Here is a 23920-nt window from a genome sequence, read left to right as displayed (position 1 = left end):
CACCAATAAAATGCTGAGAATCCACCTGGAATCATCAGAAAATTGTGCCTACAGTAACCCTGAAAAGATGTGCACTTGTGCGGAAGATAACATGCATTGGAAAAATTTCTATTCTCAGCCGATTTTTTTCAAATTTCTCTCTATTTTCGCTAATTTTTCGAATTTTCACCCAAATTTTTAGATGTCAGATTCTGATGACAGCGACGATTCAATCCTCGAACTGCCTCGCATGCACTCTGGGTACTATTTTTCCGCAAAAATTATATTTTTTCGATTTTTCAAATTTTCAGACAGCGATCAACGTCGATGAGCGGTGAAGATCAAACGAAGGATATTCTGTATTACGATGAAACGCTGGGATTTACGACGGATGGCGAAAACAATCGACATACGCCGTACGGAAGAATTTTTTTTTCAAAATTTTAAATTTAAAAAAAATCTATTTAGGTCAATTTTCGTGCTTTTCAGCTTATATGCACTCATTTTTCTGTTAAAAAATCACTCGAAAATCAAGAAAACTAGCTAAAAATCCCGAAAAAGTTCAAATTTACAGCGAACGGAAAATTTCGACATGTCTGGATCGTGTGGAACTGGAAAAGAAGCATTTCGATATGATCAACGAACGAATTGTCGATGACGTCACGATGGATCAATTCTATAAACCGCATAGTATCACTGTTCTTGTCCTAGTCATCGCCTGTCTCATTTATAAAGCCGCGGCTGGGTTAGTAAGCCTAAAATTGCTGAAATTCTGAAAAATGGGCATCAGTACAAACAGAATAAAGGCGAAAGCTGTAAAAAATAATAAATATTGATGTTTTTTTAACGTAAAAATTCGAAGTGTTTACTTCTGAAAATCGCTAAATCTCAAAAAAGCAGAAATCCGGTCAAACAGACTAACAGAATAGCTAAAAATTCGAAAAAGAACTTTTTTTCAGAAAAACCGACAACTCCACCGAAACGAACTACTACGAGGGATTCTTGGGAGCCGGGGCTCTTTTCCTTCTGATAAGTGCTCTCACATTCCCAAACGGACCGTTCATCCGTCCGCATCCAATTCTTTGGCGTGTTATTTTTGGATTATCTGTCATTTATGTCATTGTACTGCAATTCGCACTATTTCAGAACTATGAGGACTTGAAGAAGGTGGATTTTGCATTGAAAGGGGACTCCGTTCTCGAGTTTTTTGAATTCCCGCCAAAACTGAGAACTTTGAAAAATTTGCGATTTTTCGAAAGAAAAATTGATTTTTTCTTCGATTTTTTTTCAAAATTTTTCGACCTTTTTAGGTTTTTCAGCTATTTTCAAAGATTTTTCCGGTTTTTTCGTCTGAAATTTGATGGAACAGTGTTCGTGAAGATTACTGTAGATTACTGTAGAAAAATTTCCTTCTGTAGTTTTCTTTTTGACGTGATTGTGTTCGCAATAAAACTACAAACTACAAGGTTTTCTACAGTAATCTACAGTAATCTTCCGTCAAAAACACCATCCAGTCAAATTTCAGACAAAAAATTCGGACAAATCGAAAGAGATCCTCTGAAAACAGTTGAAAAACCTAAAAAGGTCTAAAAATGTTGCGAACAATCGAAGAAAAATCAATATTTGTATCTCGAAAATTCGTTAAAAATCGCGAATTTTTCCGAGTTTTCAGTTTGGCAAGAATACCAGAATTATCCAGAACTGCGATTTTTCGCGTTTTTGTAGTGATTTTTCGAGATTTTGCGAATTTTTTGATGTTTTTCTTCAATTCTATTGGAATCTTTACATATTTTTCTACACGTTTTGGTGCATTAGAAAATAATACACCTTTTAGGACCCTCTTTGAAATCATAATTTTGGGACTGTCAAAAAATTGGAAAATCCTCATTTTTTCTTCAGATTCTAACTTGGCTGGATCCAGAAGGACTCGGTCAGAAATCTCTTGAAGAGAAGGAGTACGCATCGGATTGTTGGGATTTGTCGTTCGATAAAATCTGGAGCCACGTGGATTTCTTCGCATTCTCCCATTTTACGGGATGGATTATGAAGACGTTGTTGTTGAGACACTGGGTCCTGTGCTGGTTTATTTCGATTATATGGGAATTTACAGAGGTATGGGTTTTCGGCGGGAAATTTGAATTTTGGGAATTCTTCCTTCAGTTAATGTTCATCGATGTTCTACCGAACTTCGCCGAATGCTGGTGGGATTCGCTGATACTCGACGTCCTTCTGTGCAATGGAATTGGAATTTACGTCGGAATGAAGCTGTGTGAATTCCTTCAAATGCGACAGTTTCACTGGGAAAGTATCAGGTTGGTTTTCGGGATTTTTCTGAACCGAAATCCCCAAACTTTGAGGTTTTATGTTGAAAATTGGGCGTTCTTTTAGCATAAAATAGCTGAAAATCCCTATTTTTTTTAGAAACATCAAAACGCGCCGTGGAAAAATGAAGCGATTCGCTCTTCAATTCACACCGGCCAGCTGGAGTGGATACGATTGGTTCTACAGTCGATCGTTCTCAAAAGCGATCCGTCGAACGTTTCTTCTCACGTTTCTGGTGTCGTTTTGGCTGGTAAAATTGAATTTTTCCAATGAAACTACAGTAATCCTATGCAGCTCGCCGAACTGAACACGTTCTTCATCAAGCACATTTTTGCAATCGACACGAAGCATCCGGTGGTTTTTTGGAGGATTATACTGATTGCTGTCATCGCCGCACCCACTATTAGGTAAATGGTTCATTTGAAATGGAAGAGGAATCTCTTGGGATTCTAGATCAGAGATTCATAAGTTCGGTCACAAAATTTAGGATTCTAGGCCATAGAATTCTAGGATATCTTCATCGTGGCCTAAGTTCTCCCACAAGGATTTCTAAGCCATCATCCTAGTGGCCTAACTTCTCTCCCATTTTCTAGACCACTACCAACACATCCCTTTTCCAGACAATTCTACGTGTTCTCAACGGATCCTCTGACTCGTCGTGTCGGAATGCAATCCTGGGTGTTCGTTGTGATTTGTGTCCTCGAATTGGCGATTTGTGTCAAATGTGGTGGCGATGTGTTCGCGAAAACCAACGTCTGGAATTTGGCACTCTGGATTGCTGCTATTGTGAGTTTCGAGTCTTAAAAGCTGTAAATCGAGAGTTTATAATTGAAAACGAGCTTGGATTGTTAAATTTTCATATAACAAGGTTGATTTAAGAGCTCAAATAAATTAAATTTTAAGACTAAAATATGTCATTTTTGCCACTAAAAATTCCAAATTTTAACAAAGAATTTTCGAAACTTGATTTTGAAAAATAAAAAATATACCGTAAAACCTGTATTAGAAGTGCCGGCCCTTCTATTTTTCGTGAGGTCTCTTGGGGGGCACTTCAATTAGAGGGGGCAATTATATTTTTCGCGGGTCGCTGAGAAGGGCACTTCTATTATAGGAACATCGTCTTTCGGTTAAGATTTTTGTTGTTTTTACTTAACAATTGTTTAACATCAACAATTTTATTTGTTATAAGCAAAGTTTTGTTTGCAAAATCCACAACTTGTTTTTTGAATTCCATCGTAAAATTCTGTCTTCTTTCCTTGTGTTCTCAGTTTTTTGATATCTCACATTCTTCCTCCGATACATCATGAAAATAGTCTTCCTCCGACATTCTGAAGTTGAAAAATTCATTACTCTCGATTTCAACGGGGAAATAACACCAAATTAACAAAAAAACGACAAAAAGTAAAAAAAAACGAAACTTTTTTTTCTCGGGCCGCAATATTTCGTCGTCGTGCGGCGGCCACAGTAAGTAGCAAAGAGGCACTTCAATTAGAGGGGGCACTTCTATTTTTCGCGGGGTGTCTAGGGGGGGCACTTCAATTAGAGGGGCCCTTCAATTTCAGGGGCACTTCTGATACAGGTTTTACGGTATGTTTGTCCAGTTATCCGCATTTCTCTAAAATACAAACAAAAAGAAAGTTTTCCAGATAATCGGCACAATCTTCTGCATCCTCGCCTCCACATGGTACGCCGAAAACTTCGGCCCGACCGCCCGTGTTCTCGTCAAAGGACGACGTCGCCTGTGCTATTTGGAGTCGTCACACGAGAATTTGGGAATTCTGAAGGACGATGTCATCAAGAAGCGCGAAGAGTATCTGACACCGAAACGACACTGATTTTGTTCTCTAACTATTTTGTTTTTTTTTTCTGAATTTGTTTGGATCCCTTTTTATATGGTTTTTGTAATACTGTTTTTCTATAAAATCACAATTTCGAACTTTTTGAAAATTCTAGAAAAAAGTTTACAAGGGAACCATGTTTAGCCTTCATCTCAGAATTTTTTCTAAATTTGCTCATCTATAGTTTCAAATACGGGCTTTCTCGTGGTGTATTCGGTTTTCTGCACAAATTTCTAGAAGTCGAGAAAAGTCCATCTGAAAATATGCTGTTTCTTACGATTCAATTTGCAATGGGATACCTGAATATGTCAACCAGACATTGGTCATTTTTGGACAGACCAGAAAAATTTGGGACCAAAAAAATCGGCCAAAAAGTTTGGAATTCACGATGGACAATCTTTTTGATGCAGTTGAACTGATGTTTGATAGGGATGCGTCGGATACTCAGAATTTCATTGGATTTAAAGGGACAAATGATTATTTGAAAGTATTCGAGTGAGTATTCAGAAAAAATTCTTTGAAAAAAAAAAAAAAAAAAAGATTGCAAAAGGAGCGAGCACTAAAAATCTCAAAAATGCACTCGAACCATTTCAAAATACCATGAAAAATGCTCTAGTTCTATTAGGAAAATGACGAGAATGATGAATTCGAAAGGTGTACACTTTGAGTTTTATCTAGGTGTTGAAAAAATGGCCGAGATCGCTCGTTTCAAAGATCAAGATCTAGCGATTCTGAAAAAGTGGAAAACAGAAATCCAAGCATGTTTTCAAACATCGAAACTGAAACTGTCCAATTTCGACACTTATCAAAAAGAAATGTGTGCAACTGAAAAAGTGATTCGAAAGTTTTTCGAAGTTTCTAGAGATCTCTCACATCTCAAAGATCATTTACTTTCCAAGGCGACACCTAACAATAATAGATTGAGGTATTACATTGATCTTTTAAATGATGTAACAGATGAGATCGACTACGGTTTGAAACAGAAGTTAACACCTTTGGAAATTTTCAATTGGATAAAAAACAGAGTAGACGAAGTGCAAAAACGAGTTCAAGATTTGGAGCCTTTAGCTAATTTGGACTTTTTTGAGACTTTAGAAAACGTCGCAAAATTGGTGAAGAAGATGGCGGAAATGAAGCAATCGACGACAAGTACTAAAGAGAAATTGAAAATAGATGAAAATAAATTAATTGAAGAAATGGACCTAGTTAATATTGCAAATTGTCTGAAGTGAGTTTTTGGACTGAAAAATGCCAAATAACGTATCACTCAAATAGACTGACAAAATTCCAGAAAGAAAAATTTAAATGCATCGAACATGATCAAAAAGTTAAATCTTCTTGAAACTATGCTTGGCCTACCTGGGAAATCTCTTATAGACAAAATGAATCAAGGTTGGATTCATTGGAAAAGGTGAATTTTTGAAATTGAAATTGTGCGATTCTGTAGAATTCTGAATTTCGTCATTTTTCAGGTAAAAACTCAACTGGCTCCAGTTGAGAAGAGCATCAATCAAATTTCCAACTCTGCCTACTCCAAAGATTCTAAAAATCTAATTCTATCACTCAAAGAAGCCAAAACGCTATCCCAGGACATCGGAGCAAATGTCAGAATCCTAGAAGATGCTGAAAGAATACGTCAGAATCGAAGTCTTTTAACGAATATTCCACAGTTTCCGGAAGAGATAAAATTTTTGATCTACAGAGCAGGGTTGGCGCAGTGGGCGGATCCATCGATACAATTGAAGGAAATGCTGGGGAAAATAGAGAAACTAGAAAGAATTTCTGGGAAAGTTCGAAGCGAAAGTGTTTTGGAAATGACAAAGATATTTGAAGAAGCTGCCGATATAACGGGAATTTCTGGAAGTTGGACATCTCTGAATCAGTTTTCTAGTGAGTTTTCAAAAAAAAAAGACACTGAACGCTTGAGTCAATTCTTCTTGAGTCCTGTCAAAAATATCAAAAGATCTTCAGCTGTCAAAATATTTTTGATATGCATATTTTTTATATTTTGCTAGTGAACCACTTTTTGATTACTTTCACAAAAAGCGAGACAAATTGACTCATAGTTAGGACCCTACGTATTAAAAACTTCAAAATAGTTTCCATTTTTTAGTCGCCCTCAAAGAATCTCATCTCAAGGACAAAAATGCGTCTATGAACTACTTTTCGGATGTTGTTTCACTGGGTGTCGATTTTGAATTTTCCAACCACCAGACGCGTTTGAGAACTTCCAGAACGATTGTTCTATCTCTGGTACAGTACTTTGATGAAATTTTCGGACACTCAAAACCCAAAACTGTAACCATCGAAAAGCATGTCGAAACTGCTTCTCTGGCCATGATTATTGGGATTTGCATTGGGATAGTTTTTGTGATTCTCCTGGCAACGGTTGTGGCATTTTGATTGACGAAAAACGGCAAGAAAACCTATACGAACTGGTGGTTGTATTATTTTGGAAAACCTCAAGATTTTGAGAAAAGATGGAGATACTTGGTGAGTTTCAACCTGGATTATACAAAGTTCAAGATTTTCAACGGTATTTTTCAGCTATTCATGGACCAGACTAACATGAAAAATTCAATTCAAGACGCTGTCCGGGAAGTGAATCGCACTAACTTGTTGTTGGTCCTCAAAAATGGAGCATATGTGAATGTGAACAGTGAGTTTGAAAATCAAGGAACTGGAGAACTTTCTGACTTTGTTTGGAGCCTATATACATTTCTAGATGATAACTTGCTTCAAACTGAAAATTTTCAAAAAATTTGAACTGCAAAATGTAGAACTGAAACAATCTCTGCAGAATTGTTAAGTTTTTTTTTTCCAGAATTTGGCAACGCTCCACTTCACTTGGCCACTAAACTAGCCTACCCTGAACTTGTCGAGCTCCTAATCCTAATCCGGAGCCGACAGATCTCTTCTGAATACAGAGAATAAAACGGATCAACAAATGATTCCAACCAAATATCAAAACAGCGACAAAGCCGCCGAGTTCTCAAGAATCGATCAAATTTACAAAAAGTACAGTAAATCAAAGTACCGGATCAGTGTGCCCCAGAAATTTCCATCAACCCCTTTCATATTTAAATGGAAGACCGAACGGATAACGATTTAACCAACAAGTTTATGGATCAGTTTCAATCGATAACTTCAGATGAGCCAATGGCAACCACTACGCATTTTGTGGTGAAAACTGATAAGGATGGTGTCTGGGAAACTGATCGATTGGAAAACTTGATCTGGATTTTCAATGGAGTGATTATAGTGAAAGAACATTGGATGGCTGACTGTTTGAATGATGAGAGATTGATCGAAAAAGATTCTAACTATTTGGTGGAGAAAGTGAAATTCAAAGGGACCATCTATCAAGGAGTACTCGCTTGGAGTGAAGCTATGACTAAAGGCAAAATGCCGTATTTGATTGGGGTCTTTTGTCAGTATTTTTCTGAAAAGGTACATAATAAAAACTGTAAAAAATTCATTAGGCACTTTTTAGTTCACAATTCCGATCGATTCATTTTTTTCTCGAGTACTTCTATGATGAATTTTTGTGATCACAAAGCCCAAATTGTGTTGTTCTGAAAGTTTCAAACTGTTTTTTTTTTCAAAAATCTAAAATTCCGAAATTCTTACAAAATACCCAGCACAAACAATCATTGGGGCTCCTGCAAATTGACGAGTCATGACGTAGTAGAATGGTTTTGCAATATCCAGGTCGCAAACTAAAATTTATATATTTTGTGTGTTTCGAACTACAATAAGCAAGCTACAGTAATCCTGATTTGGAATACAGGAATCAAAATACTATAATTTCAGGAATACCGTACACTGCGCCTTGTCGTATTCAAAATTGCCTGGGAATAATAAAAGTGGTCCCGTCGATTGATCGAGATGGTCCTCATGATAGGTGAAGAAGACGTCATGATTATCAACTGAAACTTTTTTTACACAGTCTCAAACAATTTGAAGTCTTCAAGTATTTTTCTTCTGAACTTGGAGCATTTCCAATCATTTGAACTCACCCGCTCCAACCTGATAGCTGGCAAACAGCTTTGCCGCCGATTCCTCAATACACTGGTGTGCTTTTTCTGGTGCCAAATGATCGAATCGTCTGCGAATTTCATTATTCGGGGGATGGGGACAAATTTGAAACACCGTTTTGTGATAGTGGTCGAAAAGTGTCTGGAATTGCGGAGATCCAGAATAATCTAATTGCGACGCCTTCAGCTGACGTAATTCTGATTTTTCACTGGAGAAAAGTCGAGATAGCCCATTTTTTTTGGCATGATCGTAGAGAGAAATTGGTGTGGAAGTTGTGCATTTTGGAATGGAAATGTGTTGATCTGGTTTGAGGATCCAGGAATCATCCAAAGACGATACAATGGAAAAAATGTCAGATGGTAGAGCTTTGGGTTTAGACGCTTGTGAGAGGTCCTCCCTGAAATATAGAATCTCATTTTTTAAGTATTCAAAATTTTGGAACATCAATTAGATAAAAATTATTTAAAGATTCAGTGAACTCACATAAAAATGAACAACTGAACATTCGGAACATGACTTTCCAATTTGTAAACATCCTGTCCGCTTGCCGCTTTCTTTATCCAAACGTTCGCTTTTCCAGATAAAACCGAACATTTCGAATTCGGAATAGTTGATCCACCATTGAATCGATAACTCGACGACTCTTCTGAATCTGTAACTTTCCAATAGAAGGTGCAGTCCTGAGCAGATGCCAACGCGATGGATGCTCTCCAGTTTGGAGCACAATTCTCTGGAACCACGTAACGAACCAAGCCGCGCGTGGAACGCTGAAATTTTCAGCTTATAGTTAGGATAGGGACTGGAACTAGGCTTGAAGGGGGAGGTAGGTCATGAGCTGTTAAAATTATAAGAGAAATAGAAAAAAATCAGTTTCACTCACAGCGATCTCTTCATTAATACGGTAACAAGAATAGAATCCATCCGAATCCGTGGCAAAACTGTGATGTTGAATACTGGCCCGTCTACTACGACCACCATAAAGAACATTTGTCTCACGACGCAGCTTTACGTTGTGAGGTAGATGACGTGGCATTTCTGTGAACAATCTGACGCATCCTTCAAACTGATATTCAGCGTCACGATGAAGAGAAAGAAGCTGTTGATGGAAATCTTCCGGAGTTGTGGAAGATTCTCTGGTGTCTGAAAATTTCCAGGTTGGCAGGTTTGGAGTTGAGCGAGTGGATCCAACAATTTGAATTTTAGAATCGGAAACTGATTAGGTCTACAACTGTCATTCGTGGCAATTCTATTTTTTGTGCTAAACGTTCCGGCTCTCGGTTTCATCCCAAAACTTAACATTAAGAAAACTCACATTCCTCAACAAACGTCTTCAACTCTTTAGCCGTTTTATTCTGAGCAATACTATACAGTAATGCCCATGCGCGCATAGCCTGTAACGGACTGAAACAGAAGTTCGTGTAGGGCACAGTATGCCGAAAACTTTTAGATTTCAGAAGCGGTGAAGGGAGGTGATACGTATTCGGTGGCGTATGATTTTGAAGAACTTCATTTGTGTATTTCAGAAGACGTTTGAATGTGTCGGGTACTGCAAGGAAAAATTTTTACTGTTGAAAAATTATATTTAGATAAAAAAATTAATTTTCAAAATTCAAACTTTTGGACCCAAATGATTGTTTCCTATTTTTCACCAACCCATGTTCGCCCATTTGACAATGGGAACTTCGAGAAAACAGTCATAGTTTCGAGGTTGATATTCCTCAAAATACAGTGGTTCTTCATCAGCTGTAGCCATCTGTAACATGTAATCCTCTCGGTCTACTTTGTACTTTTTAAGCTTCTTCTTATCGGTAATCGGCTCGTTTGCTTTCGCCTCTTTCGTTTTCAAATCGCCTGGTTCCTTGTGTTCATCCGAAGGTTCCTCGTCCGACTTCTCGTCTGTTTCCATCTTTGTCAATTTTTTATCCCATTTCCCAATAGTCATGTTTTCGACATTGGTGCCTTTCTGGAAAATCTTGAGATGAAAATTTCAAAAAAGTTTCTTTTAGAGTGTTTACGGTATTTCTATTGGGACAACCGAAAAGTACAAAATTTAAGTTCTACATTTTTGAAAAACCTATTTCAGAGACCTAAAAAATCACCTCCATCTCCTTCTGCAACAAGAACAGCTCATTGTTTTTCCTAGTCTGCGATCTCGTTTCCACTTTTTCATTTTTTTTTGATTGTTTTTTGGTTGCTTGTGGACGGTTGGACTTTTTCGGCGGATCTGGACCGGTCTTCCTTTTTTGAACTTGATGAGCAACTGCTCCAAGGATTCCTGCCTTTGATTGGACCATTTTCTCTTAATGGAGAAGGATGTGAACTTTTGAGCTACTCGAGGAGAGCCGAGGTGACACGTAGTGAGTGTTGGTGTTCTAGAAAATCCGAGAAAAAGGTTTTAGGTGAAAGTTCATAGAGAAAAAAGATTGACGTCAATATTTTGAAAATAGATTTCGAATGAATTGAGAAAGTCTGACTTTTAAGAGTCAGAAATTTCATGTCTTTATGGATTTTCTATGAATTCGAAAATCTGGTATTTTCAAAATACTACATCTTCATTTGTGCTCCGTAGTCAATAGAAATATGTGTGATCTCCTGAAATGGAATAATGCCGGGAGTCAAAGTTATTCAGTTCTCACAATCAGTTCCGTCTCAATTTTATTACTATAAATACATTCATTGTATTCTCTCCTTCACCTGATCTGATTCATATCAAAGTTCGAGATTTGTTTTCTCTAAAAACCTTTTTCCCTTTCTATTTACTGAGCAAACGAATGTCTGTCTAACCAGTACAAATTTTAGTTCGTAAGCATAATGATTTCCATAGCCAAAGTTTTCGAATAATTCTAATTATTCAAAAATAGATCAAAAATCTTCTTGTTGTTTCGGAGGAAATTAGTGGGAAAAAAGTGCGATTGGAGTTCCGCATCTTTGACAAAACATTAAACCTTGAATTTGGCTGCAGAAAAAGTTTTCAAACTTCTAAATAACTATCATTTAGTAGATCAACAATTTGGTAGATCAAAAATTGTACTTGTTGTTTTTGAAAGATTCCGCGGGAAAAAAGACTCTTATTGATTCTGAACTTTGAACCTAAAAGTGCCAAAAACTTAGTTTTCTCTAAAGTCCTCTCATTTTTTCGAAACTGTATAATTCTGAAATTCCAATTCTATTCTTTCCAGACAATATGTTGAAAATGTTCAACTTCCAACCACCAGATGTCTCTCTGAAAGTCGATAATGTCAAAGATATGTTGATTAGTGCAAGAATGGGTCGTTGCAAACTGAGTCCCATCGACGGATCCGCCGATCCGAACATTCGAAAAGTGATTGCTCAGCCCGAAAAAGGAGTACTGTACCTGATTCTGGATCGCGACAATGTGCCACGCTTGAGATGGGCTAGTCGGTTGACTGGAACAATTAAGAAGGATGATTTTGTGTTTCCACACGAAGTGACATTCAAAAAAGTTAAAAATGACGATGGAAAGACTTTTATTGTCAAAAACTTGGATATGGGAATTAAGAGTTGTCTGGCATTTTGGCTCCAAAATGAGGATGATGATCCGAATGATGACCTGGCTGAACGATTTCATGAGCAATTGAATGATGCGTTGGCTGAGAGATTGGTGAGCTTTTTTTATTTTGAAACTGAAAAATGTCATTTTTGATTTCCACATCTTTCAATTTTGATTCTTTATTACTTGTTAGTAAATTGTCTCATTCCAGTTTCAGGACGACCCGAATTATGGAGGACCAGCTGAACGTAAAATGGGAAAACTGCCCACGGAGCAGCAAGAGACACCAAAAGCATCAAAAGCTTCAGGCTCAAGACCAGCTGCCCAACAGACGGATTCCGATGAGAAGGGCACGTCTCCGGCAAGTGGAGGGCAAGGAGAATCTTCATCGACTGGCCAAGAATCCACCACCAACCAGGAAGGTGAATCTAGTCAAGGAACAAGTCAAGAAGCTTCCAGCAGCGCCGGGCAAGGATCGTCGTCCGGTCAAGGGGCTGCACAGCAAGAGCAACCTGCTCAACAAAGACAAGGACAAGCTTCCCAACAGGAAGACCAACACATGAGCAGCGGATCCTCTACTGTCAGCCAAGCAGCTACTCTTCCTCCTACTTTATCATCGAACACCTCGAGTATCTCCCAGTCGGTACCTTATACCCCGCCACCAAATTTGTCGCCAAATGCACCAGCTCAAGAAAGTGATACTGAAGTTGAGGATAATAATCCAGAACCAGGACCACAAGGAAATCGAGATACTGTAGATATTATGGCCACGGCGTACTCGGCCAGCATTATGGAGGGTGCTTTGTTCGAGGCCAGTGTCATTGATCATGCTGTTTCCGAAGCCGGAATTGCTGATAGGCCAGCTTCGTCTGCGGCGCTTAAGCATCCGAGGGACGTGGCCGAGGATTCGACAACCGAGAAGGCGCCATGCGAAGGAGGAAGTGGAGAGCAGGAGATTAGGGGATCCGAAGAGCCGAGCCCTAGTAAAAAGAGAGGAGCAGGTATGATAATTTTCTTTCGGAAGTTCTGAATTCTGAAAAAGTTCTGAAACATAGAAAATTTGAAATTTCGGATTTTCGAAATTCTAATGTTTCCAATTTTCAGCAAGATCAAACATGCCAGATGAGCCAGCCAACAAGCGTAATCGTCAGAATCAAGAAGGTGAACAATAGTGATGATTCTCCAATTATATCAAATTATTATTTGTTTATTTTTGATCTATTTTTTGTTATTTGATTTGCGTTGCCTGTGAATTTCATGTGAAATGAAACCTTGGATCGGAAAAACATTTTTTCAAGCCAATGGTGATCCTTAAATCGCTTCAACATTAAAGGCGAAGATAAAAACCTAAAAACCCGTTTCTCTCTCTCTCTCTCTTTCTCAAAATCTTTCAGCGACAAAGTTACAAATATCAAAAAAGTTTTATTGATTTTAAAAAACCAAAATTTAAATCTACAAATAAATTAAACAGAAAACACTTGTTTTCACCAATTGTGAGTCCGTGTGACTTTCCTGAAAATTACAAATATTAGGTCAATGAAAAACGAAAATTGAAAGCTTTTTTGCAAGTTTGCCCGACTGAACATAGTCCAATAGGGCAAAATTGCAGCTTTAGAAAAAAGCTGGAACTTAGGATGTTGGTTAACCTTGATCTGAAGTTTTTTTTCTTAAATTCTTTCACGAAATTTGTTCAAAAAGTGCGCTCTACCGTAACTTCATCAAAAGCTCACGGTGAGTTTTTCACTACCGAAATGCGAAACAGTGTCTGCGACGTTTTAAAGTAAAAAGGACAAAAAAAATCTGATTCATTTTTTTACTATATATTCTTCATGAAATTTACAAAAAATTTATGGACCGAAAAAAAAAATCCTTGGGCTAGAATTCGAGCAAAAAAAATTCCAAAGTTGAAAGCAGCGCGCTGCAGCGGTAGTGAAAAACTCACCGTGAAAGCTGGCGAATAGTTTAGTAGAGCGCACTTGACAAAAGTTGTTTTGAGTATATTTGAAAATAAAAAAAGGGGTGTAAAGCCTTGCCCGAAGAAGCAGAGAACACATAGAAGAAGCGGTGCGGGTGTGAATTGTGACGACTTGGCTTTTTGTGTGTGGTTGTGTGGCATTTAATAAGCGATAGAAGAAGAAGAAGAAATAGTATTGAGGACAGAGAGGACACATAGAAGTAGACACAACACAGTAGAAGTGGCAGGACAAAGGACACTTTTCAGATCGTTCTAACCAACAGTTTGCTGAAAAATTGAAAAAGCTGGAAATTTTGTTTTTCGAGATTTTTTTTAATTAAAAATGTTTCAATTTCTGAATTCTATGATATAAGCTAAATTGAAATTTTAAACTACCACTCTTTTTCAATTATCAGTAGAGCCCTTATTGTGAAATTACAGTAAACTTTAATACAAGGCCAGTTGACAACTTTTTGATATCATTCACAGAAAATGAGGTACATTGGCTCAATCTTGACGGTTTGGGTGGCGTTCTATACGAGTGTTTACGCTATATTAATTTAAGTCGAAATTAATCTTCTGGAATGTCTCGATTTTTTTCTGAAATTCTAAATTTCTATTTTTTTTTAATTTCACAAAAATAGTACTTTAATGCAATAGACACTTGTTCCCCAACAGAAACACATAAATTTGAACCAAAATGTGAAAGAAGCGCGAAACTGAGAAATTTGAAAAAACCAAAAAAAGAGTCCCCAAGAACAGAAAGTTTCAGCTTTTCATACTCTTTTTTGTTCCGGAAATCTTCATCTACACATGCTCATTTATTCCAGCGATTTCATTTCGAAATCCCATCGTCCGACACATTTTTGGAGAAAAGAAAACTGTAAAAGGTTTTTGGAAAAAAAACTTTCAAACAGTTTTTTTTCGAAAATTAAATATTTTTTGAAACATAACATGCCATGACAGGACATTTTCTAAAGGAAAGAAGGCGTCTGAAACATTGAAGACTTTCCAAAATGTTAAATTTTCTTACCCGAGAAAAATGAACCAGTACCAGATATTGAATGCAAAGAAACTGACTGGAAACACGATAGAGGACATCTGGAAATATGGAAATGTTGAAAGTCTAAACAAAAAAAACCAACCTGATCGATTTTCAGTGCCGTCCAATCTTTACAATTCATACAAAGCCAGGAGCAGCGGCATCTAGAGAATCTGCAAAAAAAGATTACTGTAGACTACAAACTACACGAGGTTTCAGACAAACTTTATAGATCCGTGCTGCCCGTCTCTTGATAAGTACCCGACCACAGCCAGTTCGATTAAAGAGGCAAAAATAAAGGCCATAGAACTCAAAATCCAAACATCGATGGCTTTGACATCGGAAGTTTTTGGTAAATTGTTGACGACAGCACCGAATTGGAATCTGGAATATTAGTTTTTAGTAGTGAAATTCAATTTTTCAATAAATTTTATCATGAAAAACTTTTCATATGAAAGATTTTTTTTCCATAATAACCTTCAGTCTACTGTCGCTGAGGAGATATTCCGGTCTGAATTTTTGACTTTTACCTTAAAATTGAATTAAGAGCATTTTTATAACAACATTGATATCACTTATGACTACCGAGATAATTGAGATTATATGCAGATAGTGTGTTTACAGTTTTTCGAATTGTCAAATTTCCCACTAGTCCGAAAATTGTAGAAAAAAACTTACGTCAACGCCAGAAGCGAATTGACACCAACAGTAGTCCTTGATGGTATTTGTTCGGCACCCAGTGTAAAAGAAACCCATGAAATAAATACAGAAATGTAGGCTGGTACATAAACTTGTAAAATATAAAATCCATATAATCGTTGGAATGTAAATGTGGCGATCAATTCGTTGAAGATTCCAGGAGGGTAGAGCTGAAAGTACGGTACAGTGCGCGTCATAATGATAGGACCCCTCTCCCAAATGAGTGTTCCGGAAAAACCAAAAATGATAGAAAAAATCTGGGAAGGCAGTTCGATTCAACATGTGAAAAAACCTATGTGTACAAACTTTCAGACTAATTGAGCCATTTTCAAGCTCACAGGGCTCAAAATTCACTTTTTAGGCCGCGTCATAATGATAGGACCCCCTGGAAAATGAAAAATGTCAGAATTTTTAGGGAAAAAAGTTGGAATTTTTTGTTTTAATTTGTTTTAACAATCTGAAAACAGCCTATTTAGACCGTTTACACAATTATTGATACCTCTATTCAAGTATCAGAAAAATATATTTTCAGACATTTTCGTGATTTTTTGGGTTTTCGGAATAAATCGTGCATACCTTGCTCCTGGGTAAAATTTTTTGCTGAAATTTTTAGGAAATGCTACAGCTGTGCTCTGAATTGTTAACTAATTGTTCTCGTGCTGTTCTGAGCCGTTAGTTGTAATTTAAGCAAGACCGAAATTTCCAAAACTGACCTGCAAATTCGGTAATTCTAATTTTTGTGAAAAACTTAATTTTACGTAAAAATTATTTTTCCATTCAAGTTACTAACTTTAACAACAATTGTGAAGACTCAGAATGTCTGTCAAACATTTTTTACAGCTTTGAAAATTTTTCAAATGGTCGTACTTTTTTCAGTTCAAAGCTCGAGCTCAATTTTGAGCAACCAAAGTTCAGCAATGGGTTGAACATTTACATTATGATTATGTGCATAGTAAAGATGTATTCTATAAATTTCAGCGAAAATTTTACACAGGAGCAAAGTTATGCACGATTTATTCCAAAAACCCAAAAAATCACGAAAATGTCTGAAAATATATTTTTCTGAAACTTGAATAGAGGTATCAATAATTGTGTAAACGGTCGAAATAGGCTGTTTTAAGAAAAAATTTCAACTTTTTTCCCTAAAAATCTTGGCATTTTTCATTTTTCAGGGGGGGGGGGAGGTGTCCTATCATTATGACGCGGCCTAAAAAGTGACTTTTGAGCCCTGTGAGCTTGAAAATGGCTCAATTAGTCTGAAAATTGGTACACATAGGTTTTTTTACATGCTGAATCGAACTGCGTTTATAGATTTTTTCTATCATTTTCGGTTTTTCCGGGACACTCATTTGGGAGGGGGTCCTATCATGACGCGCACTGTAGTATTTTGTAAGATGAGCAGATTCATCATAGCTACATTAACCTGCAGTAAGCTACAGTAAAGAGGATCCTACTGCTACATAAAAAGTAATGAGTAGCTTTCCTATACTCAGATGTTCAGGTACAGTAACCCATAGGAAAACTACCATAATCCTTACCCGAAGTTCACTGCTGGCCGAGAAATCTACCAAAACATAATCGGGTAATGTGATGTTTCCTTTGAGGATTGTAATCGGGGGTACTGTCGTTATCCAATCCATTTTCACTTGATCACTGTTATGTGTGAAACTCTCGTAGAACAGCATGCATCGTTGTTGGTCAATTGGGAACGTTCTGGAAACTTGTTTTTCGAATTTGTGATTTTGGTTAATTTTAATTGTAAGCAATTATCTCACAAGGTTCGTTTTCAGTATACAAAAAATCTGTCACCTGATAGAATGTTTGTAATACATAGTATAGCCAACACATGTATAGTTTGCAGATTTTTGAGAACTTTCACAGAAATTGAGATAATTGAACTCAAAGGCTACGTACTAGTGAAGCATTTTGATCCTGAATACTCACCTTAATGTACTAGAACACGGTCCTGTCAACTTGATACGGTAGTTGTGCCAAATGGACCCATTACTGTAGATTTGTAAGAATATATTCTTGAATGGAGACTCGTGAATGTTCGCCAGCTTGCTATTCACAAAACATGCATGTGGATTCCAGATTTTGTTCAGAATTGTTGCTCCGTCGACGGACATGTTGCTGAAATCGAAAACTAGAAAAAAAGTTTCCAGGATTACAGTACCTTTTACACGGATTCAGATGAGCGTAGGCTAATGATGGATCCGTCCATCGTTCGGTTACGTAGATGTCCAATTCAAATTCTGATGTGATTTCGATGATTTTTGAGACTTCTTGGACCCAGATCTGAAATTTTTTAACAGATCTTCAAATTTCAGGATTTCTGAAAAAATCTCGACCATTTTCTTTAAAAAAATCTCGAAAAAAGATTTCTAAAAAATCTCGAAAAAAATCTCGAGAACTCCCGATTTTTCTGAACTTCTAGGGAACTTTTTTCAAATTTCAATGTTTCTTCTCTTCTCCAAATTTCATGGATCCATCCAAAAACATTCAGAATAATCACCTCAATCGAAACTTCAACATGTCCACCACCCGGAAGATCCAGCTTGTTGTACCCATCCAGAATTTGAGCTGAAAAATTTCAAATTTCAATTTTTTCGCTTTGACGTTTTGAAGAGAAAATGTATCCAATAATTATCTTGCCAGCCAGAAAAAAGAGAATTAAAAAAAAATACAAACCTATAATTGCGTCGTCTCCCATACAAGCCTTTTCTGTTTTTGGTATACTGACATTTCGCGCTCTTTTTGGACAATTGAACAAGCTGGAATAGAAGAAAAATTACGGTATTCTAGGAATCTGAGGTTTTAAGATTTTGAAAATTCTAAAAATCTGAATGTTTGAAATTCTAAAAATATAAGATTCTAAAATTCTTACCATTCGTGACTATCATCATCCAGACTCCTGAGTAGTGTTCCTACTGTAGTCACTAGGAAACAGAGGAAAATTGCCACGTATCTCATCTTCTTACTGCTGTCCCATGATTTTCTGAAAGGGGCGGGGCCAAGTTGTGGATTGGGAGATCTGGAAGAGAACAGAAAACGTACTTTTTTGTAGTCAAAATTTTGATTTTTTCAAAAAAAAACAAAGCTATAATAAAATAATATAAGATCTAGTGAAAAGAGGAGACAATAGGAATCAAAAAATAACGGGAAAAAAGAGGAAGAGTCTTCTTCTTCTCCAATTCCTTCTTCTTCTTCTCGTGTTCCCCGGGGAAACCAAAAGAAGCTCACGGAGCACGAATTCTGAAGAAAAGAAAGAAAAAAAGGGGAAGAAGATGGGGAAGGATTGTCAGAGAAAAAAGGGGTCCATCCTCCCCGAAAAACGAAGAAGATATTCCGAAATGCAGATTTTTACGTTTTCTAGGCCCAAAAAGAGGGAAGAGAGTACGGAATTTTTGATTTTGAGAGATGAAAAAGGATATATTCTTTTGAAATTTTAGTCTTGAAACCTAGAAAATTGAGTTCCACTGTTTTGAAACATACTTCAGAATTTCAAATTTAATTCTTGAAATTTCAGAGAGCTTTGAATGAAAGTTTTTGAGAAAAATGTATTACCGTAAAACCTGTATTAGAAGGGCCCCTTTAATAGAAGGGCCCTCTGTTAAAAAAGACCCCCCCCCCTTCAAAATGTATTTTTAAATCAGAAAATTTCCGTACTTTTTCAGTGGAAAATATTCCGCGAACTCTAGAATTTAATAGAAATTTGTTGAAACTCTATTTTTCGATTAAAATCTTGCTAAGTTTCAGTGAAATTGGCAAATTTTCGTGAATTTTGAACGAAACTTCGTCGAATTTTTCTTTCGGGAAACAAACTGGCCGTAAAAATAGAAAGGCCCTCTCTAATTGAAGGGCCCCTGTAATAGAAGGACCGACCCTTCTAATACAGGTTTTACGATAAATCCTTATAGGGAATTCTCAAAAAAACAATAAAAATTTTCAACGAAAAAAGTAAAAATATGTGAAGAAGTGGAGTCAACAGAATAGATTACAAGTGTGGGAAAATTTTTTTCTTGATGATGTGAAAAAATTTTTTTCTGAATAAAAATATTTTCAAGAAGACTTTTGGAAAATGAAACGAATCAGAGGGAAATCAGAAAATTAGTTTTTATCAAGTTTTCTGAAACTTTTTTAATTCTGATGATTCAAAAAATGTGTTGTTCGAAATAAAAATATAAGTACCAGGTCTTTCGAAATGCCATGAGTATGAGCTCATGAAAAATAAACGAGAGGGAAATTCAAAAATTCAGGGGACATAATAAAAAAGTGCGTGTCTAGAGACCTAAAAGTTGTAGGAAAAGAAGAAAATCATAAATCGTGAAATTATAAAAAAATTAACCAAAACAAAATAAATAAAAATTTGAATACCCTAACGTTTTGAAACCAACCAAATGGACCAAAAGGAACCAAAACTTCCATCCAAAATCCCAAAAATTCAGTTATCCAAAAGACACGAATTGGTGGTGGGATGTCTTGTCTTGTCCATCTGGTAGTTTCTTTTTTCCCCCAAAAAAAGAAATACTTTTTTGGGATACAAATATATGTACGGATGGCCCGGAGGAGATGCACACTCTCTCTTTTTTCACTTCTTTTCACCAATTGGATTTTCGAAAAAAAGGAAAAAAGAGAGGAAAAGGATTTTTGGGGCTAGACATGAAAGAGGAATTTCTGACTCTGGAATTGAGAAGAAAATACAATTTTCTGAGAATTTCAGATGAAGTTGTCTTGAAAGACATTGCATGACGACAATTGGTTTTGTTTGAGAATTTCAAATAAAATTGCTAGAAATTGGAAAAAATTCAATTTGGAAGTTTTCTGAAAACGAGTTGGAGGGATTTTAAGAAATTCAGAAAGTCTCAGTTAATAAAACTCGAAAGCTACCAAATTCAATAAATTTTACTGACCTAATAAATTCAGAAATCCCAGAAATTGTGTATTTCGAAAATTTTCAGAAAATCAAAATAAATCCTATTCAAACATTGAATATTCGGAGTCCGAACTTCAAAATCCAAACCCTTGCTCATCAAATATTCAGAAATACGTAATAGCTAAAAAGGAAATGGGTGGTCGAAGGGCACTAGAAAAAACATGTAAAATGACACTAATTAGAGATAGAAAAAGACAGGAAGACTAGTATACATAGTAGACATACTACTCTTAAAGAATAACGAAAAATGGAAAAGCACTAATTACTTTTTGAAAAAATAGAAACACATTGAAAATGTTGAAAATGGCGATGGCGTCGATAGATAGAAGCTTTTTTAAATCTGATATGGGCTTTGGAATTGAAATTCGAAAAGGAAATCAAATGGATTTTCAGACACTTTCTTTATAGTCTTGGAATTATTTTTTGAAAGTGGGAAAATGAGAAAAAAAAACCTAGAATTCTGACTTCACGAATTTACAGCTTGAATTCGCGCCTTGGTGATTAGAGCACATCTGACCTGTCTTCAAAAGTTTCCAAATTATTCCAATTTTTTGCTTTCGGCCGAGTTATAAGCTCTAGACGTTACTAGGTCTTTTGATTTGATGTGGTGGGCAATAAGCGGTTCAGAGTTACAATGAAGATTTATTGAATATTGGAACAAGATGAAAATAGGTATGGTGATAGTGATTATAAAAACAACTTTTTATTCAGACGATATACATTGTGGCAAATTGAGCGGGAGAAGAGAACTTCGTAGTGCGCAGTGCATATGTTTTTGGGTCTGCAAATTTTTTGATTTTTAGTAGTGGAATTTGTAATCATTAAACGCGATCTATGCTCAACGAATACTGGGGAACTTACTTGATTTTGAGTCGGTTTTATGTTGACCATGTTGGCTGTGGTCCGTAGTGTGGACTTCTCCAATTTTTGTATTTGCTCCGCTCCTGAAATTGTTTAATTTGAAGAAGCCTAATTTTAAGTTGGAAATTTTTATAGTTCACTAACCTCTTTTCTTATTTTTTTTTATAAAGGCCACTAATAGGCAGCTCTTTATTTGGTAGTTAAGACGAGGTGGTTCAGTGGTTTGAATAGATATGTTTATTGAATAATATAGTTTGTGTCAAATAAAAGAATAAAAATACAAATAAAAGGGAAGGGGAGAACGGGAAATGACAGAAGACTGTTTCCGAAGACAATGGAAGATAATGACGGTAGGTAGCTCTGGAAGATAACTCTGGGAGATAACGAAAACGGGAGATTTAGAAGAAGCACTTTCCTTTTCCTTAGGTATGTTCATCAATTTATTCCACAGATAAGCGTGTTGCTTCTCCGCGGAGTCATACATTTTGACTAGTCTCACTAATGCGGTCTTAAACTCAGTACCGTCTGTTTTGTATGGTTTAACTAAGTCATAAGGTGCGCCTCTTAGGTGCTGTCTCAGTATGTTATGTTTAATAACGTCTTCTTACCCCTACTACGTCTGCCACGATTTTCTTGAAGGGCATATAAAATGCTGGCCTGGAAATTCCATATGGTTACTACTGACTAAATTCTTAGTGTTGAGAGTGGTGTTGTAAGAACTGTCCCGATTCTGAGTGGTGTCTTCTTTTGTTGCGGGATGATTTTGTATTTTTCTTCACCCATTTTGGTTATCTTTTCTTTTTCTGCAATTTCATTTAATTGAGTGTGTCTTTTAACAAGTTTTGTCTGGAGATTTTCGAGAGCAGTCTTTACCTTCTTGTCTTCTTGATACATCTTCTCTATCATCTCCTTGGCTGATTGAGCAATAATGTTGCCTGTTGGGATGTTTCCGAAAGTTTGTACGGTCGTGTCATACTGAGTTCTGTAATCATTGTATCTACTAATGTTGTCGCTCTTTTCATTAGCTTATCTTTTCCGCAGGTGCGCGCTTCCGTCTCCCGATGCAGATGTCCTTGTGTTACGCAGTTCACTTCTTTAGTCGCAGATCACTGATCGCGACATTTTTCATCCTCGACATCGATTTTTCCAGCTTCTTGCTGCGCTTTTGTTGTTATCAAGTTGCCTGACTGGACCGAATAGAGGATGTTCAGTCCCTTGTCCAACTGTTGTTGGTACTCTGCAAGTTTTTTGGTGAAGGTTTTTGCTTCGTTTTTATGGTGATTCATTGGGAAATTACGTACTGGGCCGGTGTTGGGGATACCACAATGACCCAGCTAGCTCTATAGTCAAGGCACGGCCAACTTTTTGGCGAACTTTTCTAACGTAACAAGTTCGGTCGATTTTTAACCTACGTTTGGTTTTTTTTAATGTAGCCCCAATTCCTTGCTTAGGCGGCTACTTGAATCGGGTTCAGTGTAGTTTGAGAGACAGTAGTTTAATTTGGTAGCAATTAATAAAAGACACAGCAAATGGAAGCTTCTCCATTTGTTCCTTTGGCTTCCTTATCAATGATCTGCAATTTTCTTCAGTTTTCAAAGTGACGCCATGGTTGATTGTCTGTCGCTGCTTGGACTATTTCCCCGATTCTAGTTTTGGAGATGTTTCTTTAGGAACAACCAATGTTGATGGCTCAGTGGCATGACAAGTAAGATTAAGAATAGAGAATACAGCTAATAGGGAAAAGAATCAGAAAAATCAATAAAAGGCATCTAAAAAACACGACGCCAGAGAAGAAAATGAATTCAAAGACGAAAAGGTGACAACTTTTATAGGGACAGATTTGGAACATGAGAGATAACGGAGAAATGACCTAGTTTTTTTGCTTGTACTTTTTCCTGAAGAAGATACACTAGTTTCCCGATGATAGGAAAATTAAGTCATTTCCTGTAGAAAGTTGATATTCTTATCGTTCAAAACTGACCTTGAATTTGATTTTTCAAAAATAAAAGGAGCTGTAATTTAATTGATGAATTTCGTACATAGAAAAATTGGGACTTTCAAAACAAGAACTCCAAGGACAAACGCAGAAAGAGAGAGGTGATTGAATGAATGGAAACAATTTTGAAATTTCGAAAAGCTCAAAATTAAACATTCAAAATTTTAAATTTTGAAATTGATATTTTGAAGAATAAACTCGGAATTTGAAAATCGAAATGTTTCCAAACCAGCTTTATGAAAATTACTTAAAATTAGCTTTTGAGGTCCTAAATTCGAGATACCAAAAATATTGTTCCTGGATGAAATTTGAGGGTTTTCCGCTGTAACTATTCATAGTTATATTTTTATCCTATCAACATAATTACATTTGGAGACTAGAAACTTTTATTTCAGAGGAATGCAATTAGGTTGGGAATTTTATTTTATGTCTGTTTGTCTGCTTGTCTCGATATCTTTTTTCTCGAAAAAAAATAGTATTTGAATAAATCAATCACAGTGATTTTTGTTACCTTCATAGTTTTTCCAGAAACTTCTTGTCATTCTTTGCAAACAATGTAAAAATTCCAACGAGAGAAAAAAGACAGGTTTCAATTTTCAGCCAATTTATTTTTCTTTTTGCGTCTCTTCTCACGAATTCTGAATCAGGGGGATTTCCATTCATTATTTTTCCACCACCACGAGAATCCTCTCTTTTCATTTTTCTGCTTCAGAATGCGTTATAATCGGGCATCGCGTAAAATGT

At 36.5% G+C, this 23920-nt stretch overlaps 6 protein-coding genes across 6 annotated transcripts; 3 read left to right on the top strand and 3 right to left on the bottom strand.

Annotated features, from left to right (window-relative positions):
• Positions 1 to 181: 181 nt before the first annotated feature.
• On the top strand, positions 182 to 4136 carry Cbr-pssy-2 (the record flags this gene model as incomplete). Its single annotated transcript, XM_045244683.1, has 10 exons — positions 182 to 240; positions 291 to 395; positions 554 to 724; positions 939 to 1146; positions 1879 to 2091; positions 2140 to 2291; positions 2401 to 2551; positions 2596 to 2708; positions 2922 to 3087; positions 3948 to 4136. 10 exons carry the CDS (start codon positions 182 to 184, stop codon positions 4134 to 4136), a joined length of 1527 nt encoding a protein of 508 aa, XP_045095688.1.
• A 391-nt stretch (positions 4137 to 4527) lies between these two features.
• CBG15322 lies at positions 4528 to 7251 on the top strand (the record flags this gene model as incomplete). Its single annotated transcript, XM_045244682.1, has 7 exons — positions 4528 to 4634; positions 4765 to 5367; positions 5517 to 5550; positions 5612 to 6029; positions 6253 to 6527; positions 6687 to 6798; positions 7067 to 7251. The coding sequence occupies 7 exons, from the start codon at positions 4528 to 4530 to the stop codon at positions 7249 to 7251; spliced, it is 1734 nt and encodes a 577-aa protein (XP_045095687.1).
• Positions 7252 to 7748: 497 nt separating this feature from the next.
• On the bottom strand, positions 7749 to 10471 carry CBG15321 (the record flags this gene model as incomplete). Its single annotated transcript, XM_002643096.1, has 8 exons — positions 7749 to 7858; positions 7964 to 8068; positions 8159 to 8574; positions 8661 to 8944; positions 9058 to 9317; positions 9490 to 9723; positions 9831 to 10140; positions 10277 to 10471. 8 exons carry the CDS (start codon positions 10469 to 10471, stop codon positions 7749 to 7751), a joined length of 1914 nt encoding a protein of 637 aa, XP_002643142.1.
• An 890-nt stretch (positions 10472 to 11361) lies between these two features.
• Positions 11362 to 12860, top strand: CBG15320 (the record flags this gene model as incomplete). The annotated part of the gene is made up of 3 exons (XM_002643095.2): positions 11362 to 11799; positions 11906 to 12689; positions 12793 to 12860. 3 exons carry the CDS (start codon positions 11362 to 11364, stop codon positions 12858 to 12860), a joined length of 1290 nt encoding a protein of 429 aa, XP_002643141.2.
• Positions 12861 to 13172: 312 nt separating this feature from the next.
• Cbr-acc-4 lies at positions 13173 to 18356 on the bottom strand (the record flags this gene model as incomplete). The annotated part of the gene is made up of 11 exons (XM_045244681.1): positions 13173 to 13200; positions 14676 to 14743; positions 14788 to 14857; positions 14910 to 15068; positions 15363 to 15553; positions 16922 to 17096; positions 17328 to 17516; positions 17560 to 17681; positions 17899 to 17966; positions 18075 to 18157; positions 18271 to 18356. The coding sequence occupies 11 exons, from the start codon at positions 18354 to 18356 to the stop codon at positions 13173 to 13175; spliced, it is 1239 nt and encodes a 412-aa protein (XP_045095686.1).
• A 2666-nt stretch (positions 18357 to 21022) lies between these two features.
• Positions 21023 to 22466, bottom strand: CBG26108 (the record flags this gene model as incomplete). Its single annotated transcript, XM_045244680.1, has 5 exons — positions 21023 to 21100; positions 21181 to 21263; positions 21789 to 21837; positions 21901 to 22162; positions 22291 to 22466. The coding sequence occupies 5 exons, from the start codon at positions 22464 to 22466 to the stop codon at positions 21023 to 21025; spliced, it is 648 nt and encodes a 215-aa protein (XP_045099651.1).
• Between the last annotated feature and the right edge of the window lie 1454 nt (positions 22467 to 23920).

This window comes from Caenorhabditis briggsae, assembly GCF_000004555.2.
Source record: "Caenorhabditis briggsae complete genome, chrIII, whole genome shotgun sequence".
Taxonomy (NCBI): Eukaryota; Metazoa; Nematoda; class Chromadorea; order Rhabditida; family Rhabditidae; genus Caenorhabditis; species Caenorhabditis briggsae.
This window is presented reverse-complemented; position numbering and strand designations above follow the sequence as displayed.